Below are 19,372 nucleotides of genomic sequence, written 5' to 3' on the forward strand. Positions count from 1 at the left end.
TACTGTCTTGTTTCTTTAGATTATCAGCACTTTAAAACAAACAAAAAAACCTTTATGTTAAAAATCAGTAGGTTTATTTCTTACGACTAGTGTACCATTCCAGCAATTTAACCAGAATACAATTATCACATTTCTTCTCTCCAGTCAGAAAAGCTTATCAAGCTGAAAGCTGAAACCATTTCCTCAAGGCAACCCCTGAAGGCTTTTGTTTCCCTTTGGTTTGTCGACAGTACTTGATTTCCTCTGCTGTAACAATAATTTAACCAAAACATGGCTTACATATTTCTATGTAAGAAAAACACTTCATTTGTTATTGTCGTTGTTTTTAATTAAAGCTAAATATATTAAAATATTCTCATTACTTTCAAAGTTTATTAAATTCTCAGCTTCTTTTAAAGGAAGTATCTGATTTTATTTTGTATATTCTTTTGTTTGCAAAACTTTGAATGCAACATTAGAGGCTTTTAAAAGTGAATGCACTGTGTATACATTTCAAAAGACAAACGCTTTACAGGATCACAAGCTGTTCAGACATCTCCTTAGGCTAAATTAAAACCTGAAAGGAGAAACTGCCCTGTATAATATAAAACTCCAATGGTACACACAGCACTTAAACAAATCCCAAATCGAACTGTTCCAAAAAATGCAGGCTCCTTTTGTATCCATGAAGGAACAAGAACACTGCATAACACAACTGTTTGACACGGTTAGCAATAAGGTTTTATTTGAATGAAAAAAAAGAAAAAAACATGACAAAGTAAACCTAAGAGAATAAATGTTCAAAATTTAACTGTGATCAACCTTTAAACAAATTAAGAGAAATAATATAAGCTATTTTCCAAAGAAATATTTCTTTAATGAGAAAGCACTTTAAGATGTTCCCACACATAGAATCACAGAATGGTTTGGGTTGGAAGGGACCTTAAAGATCATCTAGATCATCCACAACTCCTCTGGGCAACTTGTTCCAGTGTTGTGAAAACATTGTGAAAAATTTCTTCCTGTATTTAATCAAAATCTCCCCTCTTTCAGTTTAAAGCCATTGCCCCTTTTCCTATCACTACTTTTTCAAAATTTCTTATCCTTTTATTTCTTATCCTTTGTTTAATTTCTTAGCCTTTATCCTGTGAAATCAAAGCAGTACTGCAGCAAAGTAGCACTAAACCGTGTCCATGCAAACTGTCAGATACTAATCCACACCTCTTTGCTAACTCCTCATATTTCAACTATTTATTGAAAACATACATCATAAAACAACTTAAAAAATGCGCATGTTCTTCTCAAGGTGAGAAATATCATCTTCATCATAATCGGGGTCCACAGCGCAGGTGGGTCCAACATCTGACCTAGAAGATTGTGTGGAAAAAGCCTGTGGCCCCACATGTTAGAATGAAGAGACCATACAGAGAGATTCTCCAAGTACTGGCTCCGCAGGCCAGGCACAATCCAGATGAACAACCCAAGAGTTTGCTACACTGCTGGAGAAAATTAATTTTTCAAGTAGATGAAGGACTGTCAGAAAGGGGGAAAAAAAGGAGAGAGACAAGAAAGAACAAGTTCCAGAGAACAATGAATACTCAACAATACAAACACATGACCACTACCAGGAGAAAGGGAGCACATGAGAGTTGGGAAGCATCCATCATCTCGCTCATTCACATTCATGCTTGAAAGGGGCAGAAGACAGAAAATGAAGCTCAGGTGATGAGGAGCACACGTGCTTGTCCTACTCAAAAGTTTTTGGAGCCACTACTGCTAAATGTTTAGTATTTTACAATTCAAAGCATGATCCAGAAAATCTAACAAACCTTGATGACATTTCAAAGTACTGTTTTTCTACTTTTTTTGTTGTTGATTACACAGTAGTAAAACAGTAACACAAGGAGTCAAATTAAGATAAACACTATTCTGCAAATTTCTGTATTTAAGTTTTTACAATCAGTTCTATTCCATAATCACACGAGTGCTTTTTGTGCTGACAATAACGCTTATGTTAAAAATTATCATGCATGTGACGTGCACAAAAAGCAACAAAAAAATACCAGTATTTGTAACTTAATCCAGAATTTGAAGCAAGCCTTGTAATCTAATTTCAATGGCACAATTGCTGCACTGAACCTTTATAATAAATGAAATAATCCTCTAGCAGAAAATGGCTGTAGTACTCTAAACATTGTTTACAAGGCTTTTCTGACTTTTGCTGAACTGTCTTTAAGAAAAACTGACTAATCAGACAGTTAAACATTCTGAGTTTAAGTTAAATAATGATAGGATATCAACTAGATGCATTTGTTTTTCTCCTGAAAGAGAGAAGCTGAAAACCAATTTTAAAACCCCAGTGGTCTAACACTATTAACCAAAAATAAATTTAAAAAAATTTCCATGAGTGATGAACTTCCACAGTCCAGTTTCCTATGGATTTTCATCTTTTGCCCAAGAAGTTGCAGCTCATTCATCTTATTTTCTTCATCTCCATGATGACAACCTTACTGGAAAAGGGGAAACCCCAACAGTGCATCTAGCTCAGGGCACACACATGATAACTGCCTGAGCTGGCTGCTGCCGAACAGAATGTGTCAGAACTAAGTTTTCTCTGATTTCTCTTTCGTTTGAGAAGAAAATAAAACTAGTTAATCTCTTCTGAAAATCAGTTTTATCATCTATGAGACTTTATTTGTCTTTTGAATTTGAAACTGTCCCACAGAGTTCTGCTCTTTCAGAACTTCAGGTTGATTATTTCAAATACAAGAAAGTAATGTTCAGATTTGCTTACCTTGACCAAGAAAGATTTTCTAATTTAGAAAAACAATGGGAAATATTGAAAAATATTCTTACCTATTTTCTTATTTCGTTCTTCCCCACGACTGTGTGCAATAATTGGAGAATATATGAAGGGGCTTTTGGTTGACACATTCTGACCAAGTAGACTTTTCATTTTGTGAGGTCGGAGACTGGTCGGGAGGTTCAAGAGCTTCACAGATCTGTTGAGTAAAAAATAATTTTATAGGTGGTTGTTTTAAAAATGAACCGATAAATACTGAATGACACTGCAAGTAGGTAATGATTAAAATACCTGAAATGGAAAGTGTGAAGTAAACATCTATTGTATAGAAGAAATACCAACCCAAGGAAACTAAAAGCAAAGTTTCAGAAAGCTCTCAGAAAACAAAATACCAAAGGAAAAACATCTTCTGTAGAAACCAACAAAACTAAAACTAACCAGATTGGCCATCTGAAATCCAGTTATCCATTTCCAAGATAAGTGCAAACTGAACAGATACACCACAAATGCAGTGCAGAAAGCAACCAAATATTTAACTTAAACCCAAACTAGAAGCCAGACAAAATTTCATTGGATAATGTAATACAAATAAAGAACTTCTCTAAGGTGAATAAAACAGATTTGAAAACAGTTAAAATGCTTCTGGAAGGAAGGAACATCCCAGAAATTTTAGATGGTTTGCTGAACGACCGAAAAGCAATTACAAATAGACAGAAAATGAATGATTTATTAGACTATACCCCTGTTAGACACAATTCCCTACAGTAACATGCAGGGAAATCACTGGCCTTCCAATGCTAATGGGAAATCAAAGACTTAATATTGGGCATAAGAACAAGTGAAAAATTACTGGCTATTCAGTACAAATAGCATCATTATAAAAGCCTGTAAGACTCCAGTTACTTAGGGTCAGGAAGGATCAGGAAAAGGAAAACCAAAAGGTGAATAAAGGCACCATTCTGTATCATAGCTATTTTGCTACAGACTATTAAGCTTGAAGTAATTGTGCTTTTAATTAAGAATGTCATCAAAAGACAAGAATTGAAGTTACAGCATTTATACTAAATTTCAAAACAATAAACTATTACTGAGAGCATGAAAATAAGGTAAGTCCTCAGCGAATTAAAGAACCATTATCAATATCCCACTAAAAAAAGTACATACATACAAGAAATTTTTAAAAAAATTACCCCAGTCATTCAAAATAACATGCTACTGCTGAAAAACAACGAAGCTGTAAGAAAAACCCTTCACGGACACGTTACCTCTGCGCTATAAAACACCTGATAAGAAGCCACTAGATAACACTAGAAGTATTTTGGAACAAGAAAGGAATCACATCCATATGTTATCTGTTGGTGATACTTAACGTCAGCATCGCAATCAAATGCAAAATAAAAGACAAGTCTGAGGAACAAAGAGAAACTATGACAGATTCCTGAATATTTCATATTTTGAAACCTTCTGATAGAGTTTTGTTACACATTAGAATGCAACTTAAAGCAAAACATGTGGACGGTACTTATTTGAGGAAACAAACATTAAATTTGACAAATTGCTAACAAAAAGCTATTTTATTTCATATATAGAAAAAAGTGCTTTGGGCCACCCATCATTACTATATAAATACTGGTACATAACCTTTTTTATCTTAATGCATCACTGTGGAATTAATGTTCTTCAGCCATGTATTAGGCAGCTTATACCCTCACAGGTCATACATAGAACATGGCAAATTTTTTAATTCCTTTGTGTAAAAAGCTTCAGTAATGTACATTTTCTAGACCCTGGCCTAGCCCAACTGAATTCAAATGAGTAACAATTAGGAATTACTAGAAAATAATTTCACTATCTACCCAGAAGATCAAATTCTTGTATCTGGAAAAAGTTGTGTTAATTAAAAACAACCTTGCTTAGAGAGCAATTAAAATAATTTTAAAAAAATATCAAAACACTCAAGTAAACAGAGGAAAAGAAAAAAATTGCAGCAAGTACATTTAAAGTAGTACGAAAAGTATGTAAGGACAACTAAAACACATCAGTGGTGAAAAGGAAGAAAATTCTTTCTTCTTTTAAGTATATTAGTAAGAAAACAAGTTTTAACACAGGTAAGTTGTGAAAAAGAGAATAGCGCATCTATCAGAAGAGAAAGACAATAAATTCTTCTATTTTTTATTTGAGAAAATACTAGATGATGATTTCATAGTATGCTGTAATGGAATACTTTCCAATCCAGCACGGTTTGAATTTCTGAAGCTTCATCAAAAGAGATAAAAATTCATCAAGGAGTTTTCCACATTGCACTACAATAACTGAAACGTAAAAAATAAAAATCAAAAATTCCAAAGGCTAAAAGAAAATACATAAAAATATGATAATATTTAAAGCACATCAATAATAGACCAGGCATCTAGTTAAAAGACAGGATACACACGAAGAAAAGAAAGACTCTAAAGAATACCAGACTTAAATAAAGGACTGCGACACATTAAGCACTAGAACATCAAGTATAAAGAATTTGCCAAGCCCAATCTCTTCTATCGCTTTATACGTACAGGGGAGAAGGTAACAGTGCAACTACGTGCTGATTTCACTGTGGCATTCCAACGTTTGGCAGTGTTTTGATTGAGAAATCTGCACGGATGTCGTGGGTTAGGCTGACCCTCCCACACAGCCGGTCACTCACCCTCCCCCATCCCCAGGAATGAGGGAGAGAATTAAAGGAGAAACGGGAAACCCGCGGGTTGAGATAAGAACAATTTAATACAGATGATTTAATACACAGGGTAGATGCTCACCACCTCCTCGTATGCGAAGCCCGTCTCGTCCCGAAGCTGCAATCCCGGACGAACGCGAGGCCCCGAAATAGAGAGGGGCAGAGAGAGAGAGAGAGTACTCCGAGAGTGGGAGTACTGGGAGGGGGGGGGGGGGGAAAGGCAATAGAGCAAAAGTGCAGCAAGCGCAAAAGAGCAAAAGCGGCGAAAGAGCCAAAGCGCAAAAGCCCTTCTGTCCGGCTGACCCTCGCTTTTATACTGGGCATGACACTGCATGATATGGAATACTAATTGGCCAGTTTGGCCCTCAATCTTAAGTTCCACCACAAATCACAAGGGGAATCGTGTCCCCCTTGTCCCAACTATGCTCCCCCCTTATCCCGCCGTGCTTCTGCACTCCGGCACACTGAAAAGTCCTTGGAGTCTCACGTCCAACCACAAACATCAGCTTGCTGTCAGCATTCTTCTCAGAGTGAGCCTCTGAGTAAAACCAAAACATGGAGCTCTTCTAGCTGTTAAAAAGAAGAGCTAACTGTCCCAGCTAAAACTGGGACAACGGAAAAGGAGCACCCCAAATGAAATGGATTAAAAACTAGTGGCCCCTGAAATGCCGACAGTAAACAGAAGTCATCATTGTCAGTAAATACGTATGTTTCTAGAGGGCTCTAGCATGGATTGAATTGTAAGCTGAGGTTATTCAGCATTGATCAAAACACATTTATAATTTATGTCTCAAAAATTAGCATGATTTCGCTCAAAGAGCTCCGCAGTCCTGCAGCACGGCCGTTTCCCAGCGAGCTGGGCAGCTCAGCAATACACTAGTTCTGCTGTGGAGGTACAACTGGAGGCTTTCTATTCCAACACAACTAATGTTTTGTTGGATTACAGATTTTTATCACTGTGCCTTTACAGAACTTTCAATAGACAAGAAGGAGGGAGGAGGAGAAGAGAAGCACAAACGGCAATTCTTAACTGTTAAATAATGTTGCTGTTGTGTTTCTCACCCTATGGCAAAACAGCAGCAACTATTTTCAACACTCCAAGCACAGTCAGGTCATCCTAGAATCACAGAATGGTTTGGAGGTTGGAAGGGACCTCAAAGATCATCTAGTTCCAACCCCCCTGCCATAGGCAGGGAAACCCTCCACTACACCAGGTTGCCCAAAGCCTCATCCAACCTGGCCTTGAACACCTCCAGGGATGGGGCAGCCACAACTTCTCTGGGCAACCTGTTCCAGTGCCTCACCACCCTCAGAGTGCAGGTCAGTGCAAGCTGATAGCATAAATGAAGCACCTGGATGGTGAGCAATTTCTTAAAGCTAGGCCTAGGAATAACAAGTAAATATAAGGTGCTTGTCTCTTTCTGTCAACATACAAAACATTTTCAGTGAGGCAGAGCCTTTCCCATTGAAGTTTTGGTCATCTGTTGTCAAAGTTTCAACTGGCCTCTATATGCATGACTCCTATAAAAAAGAATTCAATCAGCATTTCCATATCTTCTAGACTTGAGTTTTCTTCAGTATTCAGCACGGAGAACAAGAAAGCACTATGGAATACACCCAGTACAATCCACCTCTGCCATGGTTTAAGCAAAACCCAAAAACCTGAGACTAATTCAAGACTTGACCCTTCACAGCTAAACACAATGCTGCCTTTTCAGCACAAGTTAAGTGTTAGGGAACCTTGAAGTTCAAGAGAACTTTGGCATCACATTTCTGCACCTATTTGACAGCCAAGGCAGACAGATACTGTACACAGTCAGACTAAGGAAGGTAGTTTTGGTTTTAAACTGTGCAATATAAAGATTATTCCTAGAACAGAGATCTACAAGAAGCAGTACGTGGCTGACAGCAGTCTTGCACTCAAAAGAAAGTATTTTGCCTTAAAAACGTTTTCATGGAGGCTTTTGCTCTAATTTCTCTCTACAATCACGTAATTAGAAAGGACTATACAAATTTGTTTAATTAACTTCAATTTTTTAAATACTATTTCCTTTTTCTTTCTAAAAAAAAAAAAAAGAGAAAGAAAAAAAAGGCCAGGGTTAAGATTACGTTTGTTGTCTAAAAACGACTTTTGTCTAAAAACGACGTTTGTTGTCTAAAAACGACGTTTGTTGTCTAAAAACTTCAGGAGAAATACAGGCCTCCCTCATGTATTTAGCTGGGAACCTGCCTTCAGAACGGACCCACCAGCGAACTCATTTAACACAGACACAGGTACCTGACCGTGTCACTGGACATCTTTAAGGTCAATGGAAAATAAATCAGTACAGCCCACCCACTCCAGTAATTCAACTCATCCTGAAGCAGATACCTAAATTAGGTTTGATAAACCTGGGAGCGACTACCTCTGTGTCCTGATGGCAAATACGATATAGGATAGTCAAATATGACTAGTTTAGCTCTATACATAGATTTTTGGTGAAATTAAATCCACCTCAAGGTCAGCTGGTACTAAATTACTCAAATAACTTTCCCACTGTACTAGGTAGCTTTGGTTCTAACAGTTCAGGTTTTGGGATCATATGTCTACATTGCATGTTTTCCAGCAAGGAAGTTGATACCAGCAGCAACTCCAAAGTATGTGCTGCACCACTCAACAGGCAACACAAAGCTGGTATCTGCAAAGTCATCCTAGACGATCTGCCAGTGCTAACTGCATCCACTGAGGGGACAATGCTGGGAGACCTCAGGGAAGACAATTTTTCCTTTGCAAATACACATTAAAAGTGAGGTGACCTGGGTGACCAGGGAGTGCAAAGCTTTGGTCGAACCAGGAAAAAAATCACTGCTTCCAGGACATCACTGGAAACGGAGGGACCGTTCTGATTGTGCATACGATTCCATCTGACCGCATACAACCATATGCTTGAGTGAAACCTGCACCTTAAGTGAGCACCTCCCACACAACAAGTAGTGGGAACAGACCTGTCACGTTAACTGCACTACAAGGAGTTAGACAAGGCCTCTTTCTTCAGTAAACGTGGAGAAAAAAAAAATGGAGGAAGTTAGAGAGAACATAGTAAAACTAGTTGTATCATGAAAAATAGTCATAGAGTAAAACATTTGTTTTCATTTTAGAGACTCAAAGAGTAATCTGAAAATAAATATGATGTTCCCTTTTAGGTTACACACTTTATTATCTCTTTGTGATGATGAAACTCTTGCTTCTTGAAACATTTGACGACATCCCACTGAGAACTCAAATCTCTTTGAGAACTCTCTTCAGTAACCTCTACCATATTTTTTTCTGAATAGCAATTATCTTTCCTTCAAAAAGCCACTTCTTGACAAAGATTTTCGTTTATCCTTTTCTTTTATTATTGATGTCCAATGACTGTTTTCTCTCTCTCTGACTCTCTCTAATACTTCATGCTAAGCTTTAATCTAAACAAGGTATTATTCTCTGGACTGACTGCATGATGGACCTTGGCACACAGGCCAACCCACATGGGTTTAGAAAAGGCCAGTGAAGGTGCCAGCTTGGAAATGCAGCATCTGGAAAGGAACAGCTACAAAAGGCCTTAGTTCCAGCTGAGTTCCAGGCTCCACAGATGGAGACAGCGTCCAACTTGTGAACCTTCAGTATGATCAGGTACCTAACTCGAATCTCAGCTGCAATTACAAAATACTTTTCTTCGATTGTATCAGAAACTCTTGAATGACAGTTCAAAAAGAAAAAAACCCTCTCTGCTTCTGAAACTAAAGGCCACAGAAAGTATTTTCTGCTCAAAGGCTCTATTTTTGCTTAAGAACTTCTCAAACCAGTCTGACATTTTGACATTTTTCTATGTTATTGTGAACAACTTACGTAAACTGAGAAGACTACATCCTTCCAGTGTCCTTTAACATTTGACAGGTACTGTGGAAAAGTTAAAGATTGTATTTTGGAGTCTTACCTCACAATAGGCAATTTGGTGAATGGAACAGGAGGTAACTTCAAGCCATCTGGAAGAGTGATGAATTCCATTGTACCAGGACATTTTGCTGTGTAGCTTTCCAAGCTCTGTGTTACGTCTTTCTTTTCTAGAAAACAAATTTGTTTAAAAGAAAATTAAAAAACAATTTCAAACTTACATGTAATGAAAGTTTAAGATGAAGTTACAACCTAAAGCTTTACTTGTTTTTTTTTGTATTTATACAAAATAATTCTAATGGAATGACAACTAATTTTTCGCATAAAATGCTTTGAGTTATGCTCCAGAAGCCTTAATGGAATAATTACATTTGATCGAGTGATTTTAAGCAAAACAGTTTTCTGGACTTCTCAGAATTTCTAAAACATCAGTCTATACCTACTTTTTGTTAATTTTTTTCATTGTCAGAATAAAAATTTCTACAATTTATCTCACAAATCTACATATCCAACACAATTGGCCTCCAGCATGTTAAGGTTGTTAATAATAGAATTGTTACGTGAACAAGCCCTGCTGTGAAACATTAGCTGAAACACCTCAAAGAAGAGAAACAAATTACTTTTGATGTTACTTTGTGTTAAAACTACCTAATTCTTAAAATAATTGTACTATATTATGCTACTAAATCATAACAACCAGTAAGAATTTTTGGTTTTACTTAAAAATACAAGACATTCAAACAAACAAACATTATTTGGGTTATCTTCAATAATATGTAACCAATGCTTATGAATTTTATCCAACAATTATTTTCAACAAGGTATACAATTGTGTCTCCAGGAGAAAACGTCTGTTTGGGAATATATGACCTGAACACAAAATTAATATTTCTCTGATGAAATGGGAGTCTGTAAACAGAAATAAGTGTGTAAACAGAAATAAGTGTGAGAGTTTGTGTTTAGAGAGGAGAATGGGATAGCCAAAAAGTTTTAGACCTGTATTGTTTTAAAGCACAATGAACATTCCTCCATATATGTGCTACCAATAAAAATAACCATTCAAGAACTAAACTGTTTCTAGAAAATACTTCAGAGATCAAAATAGCCAACAATAAAACAAAGTAAAAAAGGGAAGGGTGATAGCAAATACTGCTCTCCAAAAGAACGGCTTAGGCACATGTATTGGGTTTATGCAGCAAGGTATTGGTAGCGAGGGGTGCTGCAGGGGCGGTCTTAGGGACAAGAGACCAGGAGTAGCTCCAGGTTGGAAAGAGTCAGTCCCAGTCAGCTCCAAAACAGATCCGTCACTGCCCAAAGCTGGGCCCATCAGCTATGCCGGTGGCATCTCTGTGAGAACATATTTAAGAAAGAGTAAAAAAATAGCAGCTGTGAGAGGGAGGAGTGAGAAAAACGTGAGAGAAATGTATCCTGTAAACCATGCTGCAGCCCAACACACCATCTTGGGCACTGAAAGGCACAAACATCCACTGATGTTTGTGCTGCCCACATCAATCCAGCTTAGTTCACAAGCTTCTGAGGCCATCAGTACATACTTTTTCAAAGCAAATACACATTGATTGTATCTGCTTTTATTATGAAGTTAATGCCACATAACTGACAAAGTGCCTTGCTTGTATCTATGTTTCACTGACCTCTCACGAGCCACTCATCACATCGTAACTGTGTGTAGGAAACGTTCCCAAAAATACATTATGAGACCTACACACACAGCCGGATCAGCGTAGCACAGCCAGGAGCTGTAGTGATTCAAGACTGAGTATCTTCATAAAAATTTCAGGCTACAGCATTCGGGTTGTTGTTTGCCGTGTTACATGAGCAAGGGCACACAGTACAATTAGAATCCACTGAGATGGAAATCATCACCGTTACCAAGAACGAACACGACGACACTACAGTATGTGCTTAATTCCGCTTGAAACCTGAGGTCTGTCACTCTGAAGAATTGCCTTTCATTCCCTAGTGTGAAACACTGTCAATTATTGTAGTCAAAGAAAGCGTGCTGCCACATGCAAAAAGAATTTGTTTATAGATTTGAGAGCCACATTTTTATTTCACAGTAGAAGCTCAGCATGCTTTCTGCAAAGACAAGGTTAAAACAAGACATTTTTCTATGCTGATACTGTATGAATGCAGTTTAAAAAATGCTGCTGTCAAGCCAGCAGCTCTATTACTTTTTACTTAGCACCACACCTCAGCTGGGATGCTGAAGGAATCTACATCAATGGGACATATCAAGAAGCATTCGTGATGCAAAAGAGCGAGAGCTGCATGATCTTACCCCAGAGCCACATCTGAAAGCAAAAACATGGACTGTTTCTCCGTTGACTGAGCACCTCTGCTACCTGACCTCTGTGGTAGGAATGAACGATACAAACTTCCCTACTTAGTCAAATTTGCAGAGCCTAATAGTTGCCAAAAACCTGCTACAGACTGCTGCTTTCAAACAGCTCAGAATTCTCCTAGCATCTGCCTGGCTGTCATCGTATTTTCACACAATCAGAAACTGCATCAGCCTCCTGGGAGGATCTATTCAACTACTAAGTCTCCTGACCCATAGTTCAGAAGACTGTCTGTGACAGAAACATTTATCACCATTAATTCTCTTCTCTTTCTCTTTGCAAAGAAGAGATAGAAAACAGCTACTCTTGGAGGTCTTTACCCACCTAGTGTCTTCACGCTTGTATACATCAGCAGGACAGCCATCACCACTTGATCCTTCGACCTGTGAATTCACTTCACCAGCTTTAAAAGCCTGCACTGCAGCTGGAAACACTACTGGATACTCTTCCGTAGGTATTACAGACACTCATTTATTGAGTGAGGAATGATGAGTTACTTTCTTATCTGGAATAACTACGTTCATAATTTTTTTTTTTTCTCCAGTTTCTCTCCAGCATCACAGAACGGCTGCAACTAAACAAAGCTGAACAAAGCCATAGTCAGTCTTGCCACTTGAGCACATAACCTCTCCGTTAGTTCAGTTTAATCTCACAGTACAATTCCTCCATTTCATACCAAATTGTTTTCATTACCTTTTTTTGGCTACTTCTGACAACTGAAAACTTCACAAGTTCACCAACATTCTTGGTAAATTTTTGCTTGACTACTTCATATCAACACAACAAACATTGGTTTTGTCCCTAAGCTGCTTCATTCTTTTTTCTAATGTGAGAACAAAAAATCTGAAAGCTTGAGTTGCACAGTTAGAAACCATTTGTGACTGAAAGTTACTAAATGTGAAAAAGAAAAGTCCTCCTGCTAGTTTCACAATAATGTGAAGCAGTATTTCACAAAATCGGGGCCATTGAGAATTCAGACCAGGACAGGACAGAAGGTCACTTTTAAGCACTTCAGTAACCGTGATTTAACAGTATCACACAAACAGCATTCCATGCCTTCGTCCATAACGGAGAAAATTAGAACACAACTGATGTAACTGTACGTTTCAGCTCTTTAATACTTGAAGAAATTTAGAGTATCTGCACTCTGTCTCAGTCACTACTCATTAAAAACGAAGTCAAATATTGAAAATAAAACATTTGTTCTCTGGTAAACAATTGGTTGATCTTGTTTTCATCAAGTCATTGTGTCCCTTGCAGAACAACTCACAGCAAGTTAGAATGAAGAGCCCATGGCAGGGGGGTTGGAATTAGATGATCTTTGAGGTCCCTTCCAACTCTAACCATTCTATGATTCTATGAAAGGGAAGAGTTTATGTCTGACCTGCCAATTACACTGGAAGACAAACAACTTTCTGTTTCCTTACGCAACTTGCTAAACTATTGAAAAAGGACGCTGGGAAACAACTAAAAGCCTTCTGACTTCAATTTTCCTCTGGTGATAAGCCCAGAATCAAAGTTTTAACAAAAAACAACTAGTACCCAGGGTTCTTTGTGCTGGCTGAGCTTCTCCTTCCCCCTTGAAAACAGCAAATAATGTTCACAAAGGAGAAGTCCAAGGAGACCTCCCGCAGCAGTCAGCCCCTGCGAAGTGGCAGCCTGCTGGCCTACCTGACTCTCTCAGGAACAGAGAATCAAACATATCCTTGATAAAATACTAGTACCATGTAACAAGAGAGAAAAGTCAGCCTGAGAGCAGAAAAAGCAAGAGAAACTAGTTTCTGCACAACATAGATATTTCTTTCACACACAAAAAAAAAGTTGATTGGTAAGCCCTCTTACAGCTCGAGAAGGAAAAGAGCCTGACCTGGTAGGGAGATCTTCAGCATCCCCTTGCTATCAAGATGCAGTGTATTCTTTAAATTGAAAAAGAATTTCAAAAAGGCCACAAAATACGTTAAGACCCTCACAAAAGCTGAAGTAGAAATTGAGTATTCATAGACAGTAATCACTGTAAACATTTACCTCGAAGTTAATCACTAGATTATAGCATGTATAAAAAGGTCTTGATGACCTTTCAGGTAGTCCCTCACCTCCAGTTTCAGACAGATGCAGATGGACAGTAAGCATCCTATTTGTATACGCAGCACATCACTCCACTACCATCAGCAAGCTACTGCTGTAAGTGAAGTGCCTTGGCAAGATTTGCATGATCAAGCCACTAATTCAGTATTTCAGCTGTTTAATTCAGCAGAACAGAGCAGGTCTCCTCTAATTTGCAGGCAAGCATCACCTGGGTTTCCATTACATTAAATCTAATAGGTATTAGATGACAGCATTATCCACAGTTTTAGGAAACAAATAGCATCTCTAATATTTTCCTGAAAAATACATGGAGCAAGGAAACACAACTTCAAACTGCTCAGAGATCTGATACTTGAACAAGTTGCTTTAAAAGCAACACAAGGAATGCTGGGGTTTCGTTCCAGTATTCCCTACTGCTTACCTATGGTTTTATACCGCCCTGAACAGCAACGTTTCACACTCCTGCCCATATTCATTAGGTCACCAGTTGGACAGGAAGCACACGCAAGTGAACTGGCCAACTGGATGACAAAATGACCAAAGCGAGTGAGAATTAACGCTCTTTTTTTCTTTGCCCCCTCAGGGCACTGTTAGCATCTACCTTTGCTATGTATAAACAACTGTAACGCAACTGGCACAAAATGAACATCTCTGATCTGTTCTCCACACCACGTTTAGTCAAGAGACTCAAAAGCTGTTATGGGAAAAACCAGGAAGGCATCGGCAGACAGCATATTATATGAATCCTGTTTCTTTGAGAAATCAAGCAAAATAAATCTCTAAATAAATACAGTGGAGAATAAAACTAATAAAATTCACAGTTCAGCATGGAAAAGAGCAGGAACAACAAGAAATTAATTAATATATGCTACCCACAGAGCTAGGGCCACTTTCATGAACAGATCATCATGAACAATATCAAAGAAAGTGGCTCTATTCATACAAAGAAGAGAATGAGGGAAAAAGGATTCAGTTAGTTGATGTGTAGCAGCCCATCCTTGAAAAAGAAATTATCAGCTTTACTACTAACTTTGCAAGAAGGAGAAGGGAAGAAGATAATATTTTCAACCTAGACAAAAAGAAGAGTTACGTGTGTGTCATAATCAAGTTTTCTGCTTTTGAGATGACCATGACAGAGAAAGAATGGGAAAAGATTGACTAAACACACCATGGTCTTGTAACAGAAGATTTTTAATAATGATACAAAACATGTACACATTAAGTCACAGTCAGTTTGAAATTCACAGCTAGCACAGAAATATTTTTAGATGAATCTCATGAAAAATGTATATAGCTTAAGTCAGAGTTCAGAAACATGCCATTAAAATTTCAGTATCTAGTTCTTCACCGTATCTGAGAACTTCAGATGTCTGTTTACTCTGAACACTACAACAAATATATTTTGTACATACAAAATCAGTATGTAAATCACGGAACAATATTAATGTTTTTTTCATGTTAAGAAACACCAGAAGACATACCTTACCATAAAGTGGAGCAAATTAAGCATTGGTAACTTCCATAACAAAACAAAACAAAAAAAAAGTAAGGACTGCTGAAAAGCTGCTTCCAAGTAAAGCAGTCTTTGTAAAACTTTACAGATACAATGGCATAACTGTTAAACACATCTGATTTTGTATTTTGGGTGGGAGAAGCACACAGAGATAGAAGATGGCAAGGACAACATGCTCGTTTCTGTGAGATGTTTTTCCCAATGTACTGTTATGCAAAGTCACAGGAATCTGGCCAGAGAAGATTATCATGCTGCAAAGTTTCAATGGCTCCACTAGCATACAAAGAGGAAAGACCCTTGCTTGAGAAAAGGACAGTTTAATTGTTTAAAAAACTAGAAAACTGTCTGAAAACTTACAAAGAAGACATGACGGGTCTCTCAACTAACATATAGTTGAATTTTCTAATCCTTTTGCAAGAACGTTTCTTCAGTATCACTCCTAGATCTTACCCTTTTCTGAGCACATCCACATACTCAAGGGACATCACCAAAGCACATGGGTGATCCACTTTTAAACATGGATATTTCTTTTTACATATAAACTGCTACTTTCAGGAGCAGCTTGATTCCAGTGCCTTCATTTGGCTTTAGGCTAAAGGGAGCAGTATTGAGTCTGTTAAGTGTCATACAAAATTTATTTGAATTTTAGTAAAATAGTATAGCACCTCCTAAAACAGCCTCCTTCAGTACAAAAACCTGCGCTTTTAAACACACAGCACGAATTCTTCATGTCTTCATATCGCCAATTAAAGGAAGTCTTCTCCAAAGTAAACTTTTTTTTCTGGAACAAAATCTTTGCAACTTGTCTTTATTTGAACACCCTTATCTTTTCCCTCAATTGATCAAATCAGGCTTCTTCAAAAATCAGAGGTAACTACATGAAGACAGGAATTTAGAGCTAAAGCTCAGAAGCTTCTTTTTGTTCATGAATGACTTTATACAAATTAACAGGAAACTTTTACCATATAGAAATGCACCACTTTATTGGAATGATTGATCTTCTGTTTTACTTAAGAATTTGCATATGGTGTTGGCTGGAGTTTTTTTCTGCACCTCATCAACAGGCAAGTCTGAACAAAGGTAAATCATGTGTGAAAGACTTGCAGGTCTCTTTACAATGCCAGACAATTTGGATCAGTCTTCATTTACATTACAGTGTTTTTCTTTCATGTAACATATGACTCAAAAAACCGTTGCCTTAGTATTTTGTGCTACGCAAATAAATTGAAATCTTTTATCGCTGTTGCTAGTCTTCTCAGTCTCATTTGTTTATTCCACTTCAAAATTAATAAATTCACTGAATTAACATCTGAATCAGAGTTACTCAAGGATAAGCAGATCATTATTTGAAACAGATAAACACATCTAGTCGTTGTGGTTTTCTTCTTAGCAGTCCTCATTTCCTACATAGTCTAAAAGACATGTATTTCAGGAAAATAAATGACATCTTTTTAATACAGCAGTTTGAGTAAAGTTATTTAATAATCCAGCTTTTTGCTAGAAAACGTCAATTCCAGAGAGAGATTTTAAAAAATAAGACAAACCGAGGGAGTTTTATCCTGCTGCTACTATTTTCTATTAAAATAGAAAGAGGGTTTTTTTTAAAAAAAAAAAAGGCAGGAGAAAGTGTTGCAGATAAACAGCACTCAGCAACAGGAGCACGTAACAGTGTTGAAGTTCTATAGTACACAACTGAAGAAAATACAGAACTAGATGGAAAACTGCACAATTCATGGTACCGTGATGAAGAAGATGAGTTAAGTGGTTTCCAAGAAGCATCCTCCTACTTCACATGCAATCTCCGAAGTCTTTTATTGCAATATACCAGAAATCATTTAAAGACAAACTTTTTTTTTATATATTCATTCTTACACCATACTGTGCCACTGCTCTACATCAAACACACGTGAGGTGACAGGTCTATTCCATCACATTTTTTATATATGTACACACATATACACTTTTTTATATATACATACACAGGTAAGATGTGGCACTATGCTGAAGCTGTAAAAAGATATCTGATTAGTGGCTAAGAACCTACCATGATGCTATAAATATCCTCCACTGATTATATTGAAGATTTCAGTCTCCATCCTTAAATTGGTTCGTTTTAATATTTTAAGACCAACCAAACTAACTCCCTTTTGAACGATTTATTGGCTAGGCAAAACCAACTTGCAAGTACTTTGTCCACTAAACCACAGTGCAGTGCATTAAAACCAGTTCATTAGTGTCAGTTAAGTATATCTCACTTGAATTTTTGAGTTGACTTCAAGTTTTAATATGCTTTATAGTCTCTGTTCAGTCTGATTAAAGCTTGACTCTTTCCAGCCCTTGAAAACAATAACCTCTACCTTTCTAAAAATTAATTCACACACTATAGAGGATCCTAGGGGAAATGCTGTCCTAATTTAAACACGAAATTCAGGAATAACATTCCTTATGACTACGAACCATTGCAAAGTGCTGACGGGCTACATCTATATTATCAGGTATTGCAGCACAAAAAAAAGAAAAGCTATAGAGCAAAGCCCTTGGTGCCTACACTACAGAAACTCCAGGGGATTACTTGTGACAGTCAGCATAAGTAGACCTTCCAAACAAGGTTTCCAAGACAGGATCTCTTACTTTCCACTCTCAAGAAACAATACGACAATCGAGTCAATGCTAGGAATCATAGAATCATAGAAGGGCGTAGGCTGGAAGGGACCTCAGAGATCATCTAATCCAACTTCTCTGTCATGGGCAGGGACGTCTCTCAACTAGATCAGGCTACTCAAGGCTCCATCCAACTTGGCCCTGAACACCTCCAGGGAGGGGGCATCCACAACTTCTCTGGGAAATTTATTCCAAAGTCTCACCACCCTCATACTGAAGAATTTCTTCCTAAGATCTAATCTAAATCTGTTCTCCTTCAACTTAAACCCATTTTCCCTTGTCCTATCAGTGGACACTCTTGTAAAAAGTCCCTCCCCAGCCTTCCTGTAGGTTCCCTTCAGGTATTGGAAGGCAGCTATTAGGTCCCCCCTGAAGTCTTCTCAAGGCTGAACAATCCCAGCTCCCGCAACCTGTCCTCATAGCAGAGGTGCTCCAGCCCCTGGATCATCTTTGTGGCCCTCCTCTGAACAGGCTCCAACAGACCTATGTCTCTCTTATGGTGGGGACACCAGAACTGGACACAGTATTCGAGGTGGGGTCTCACAACAGCAGAGTAAAGGGGGAGAATCACCTCTCTTGACCTGCTGACCACGCTTCTCTTTATACATCCCAGGATGCGGTTGGCCTTCTGGGCCGCATGAACGCACTGCTGGCTCATGTTGAGCTTCTCATCTATAAACACCCCCAAATCCTTCTCTTCAGGGCTACTCTCAACCCACTCTGTGCCCAGTTTGTATTTGTGCCTAGGATTGGCCCGACCGAGGTGAAGGACCTTGCATTTTGACTTGTTGAAGCTCATGCAGTTTGCACTGGCCCATTTCTCAAGCCTATCAAGGTCCCTCGTTTAGAAGGAACTCTTCTAAATAACCCTGGCTCAGCAACAAATCGTGATATTGCCCGTTTTTCCAGTCTCCAAATAGCTTACGACTATTTTGAAAAGCAAAAGCCGCATGACTAATAATCTCTTTCCTCAACACCATAATCTCATTCACTTACTGTTTCTTTCTGTCTCTTCTAATCATTAATTAATTGATGCACCGAAAGGAGCTTTTTTGGAATTCAAGAACATTGTATTAACTAAATCACACTCATTTAAATGCTCCATCATTCCTCAGAAAGAAATCATGCTTCAAAGATGTTCTACTGCCTTCCCATGAGATCACAATTATCCATACACCTACTATTGTTCACTATAGTTTCTTATCATTTACCCAGTACATATACTAAATTTACTGAACTCCAGATGGGTTCACAGGATGGAATTCAGTTTACCTTACTTCAAGAGAGGCGTCAATGACAAGGGTCAAGTGCAGACACCTACTCAGCACTGAGATAGCCAGAC

The 19,372-nt window shown here is 38.0% G+C and overlaps 1 protein-coding gene across 1 annotated transcript in view; it reads right to left on the reverse strand.

Annotated features, from left to right (window-relative positions):
* TRAPPC9 (trafficking protein particle complex subunit 9) overlaps window positions 1-19,372 on the reverse strand; it is a 535,580-nt gene that overhangs the window by 467,404 nt on the left and 48,804 nt on the right. Inside the window, exons 11-12 of the mRNA XM_086609585.1 lie at window positions 9,455-9,581; window positions 2,836-2,981 (exon numbers count right to left, since the gene is read on the reverse strand). Coding sequence (XP_086465711.1) covers window positions 2,836-2,981; window positions 9,455-9,581 — 273 coding nt within the window. The remainder of the gene's footprint in view (window positions 1-2,835; window positions 2,982-9,454; window positions 9,582-19,372) is intronic.

This window comes from Tauraco erythrolophus, chromosome 3, assembly GCF_009769465.1.
Source record: "Tauraco erythrolophus isolate bTauEry1 chromosome 3, bTauEry1.pri, whole genome shotgun sequence".
Taxonomy (NCBI): Eukaryota; Metazoa; Chordata; class Aves; order Musophagiformes; family Musophagidae; genus Tauraco; species Tauraco erythrolophus.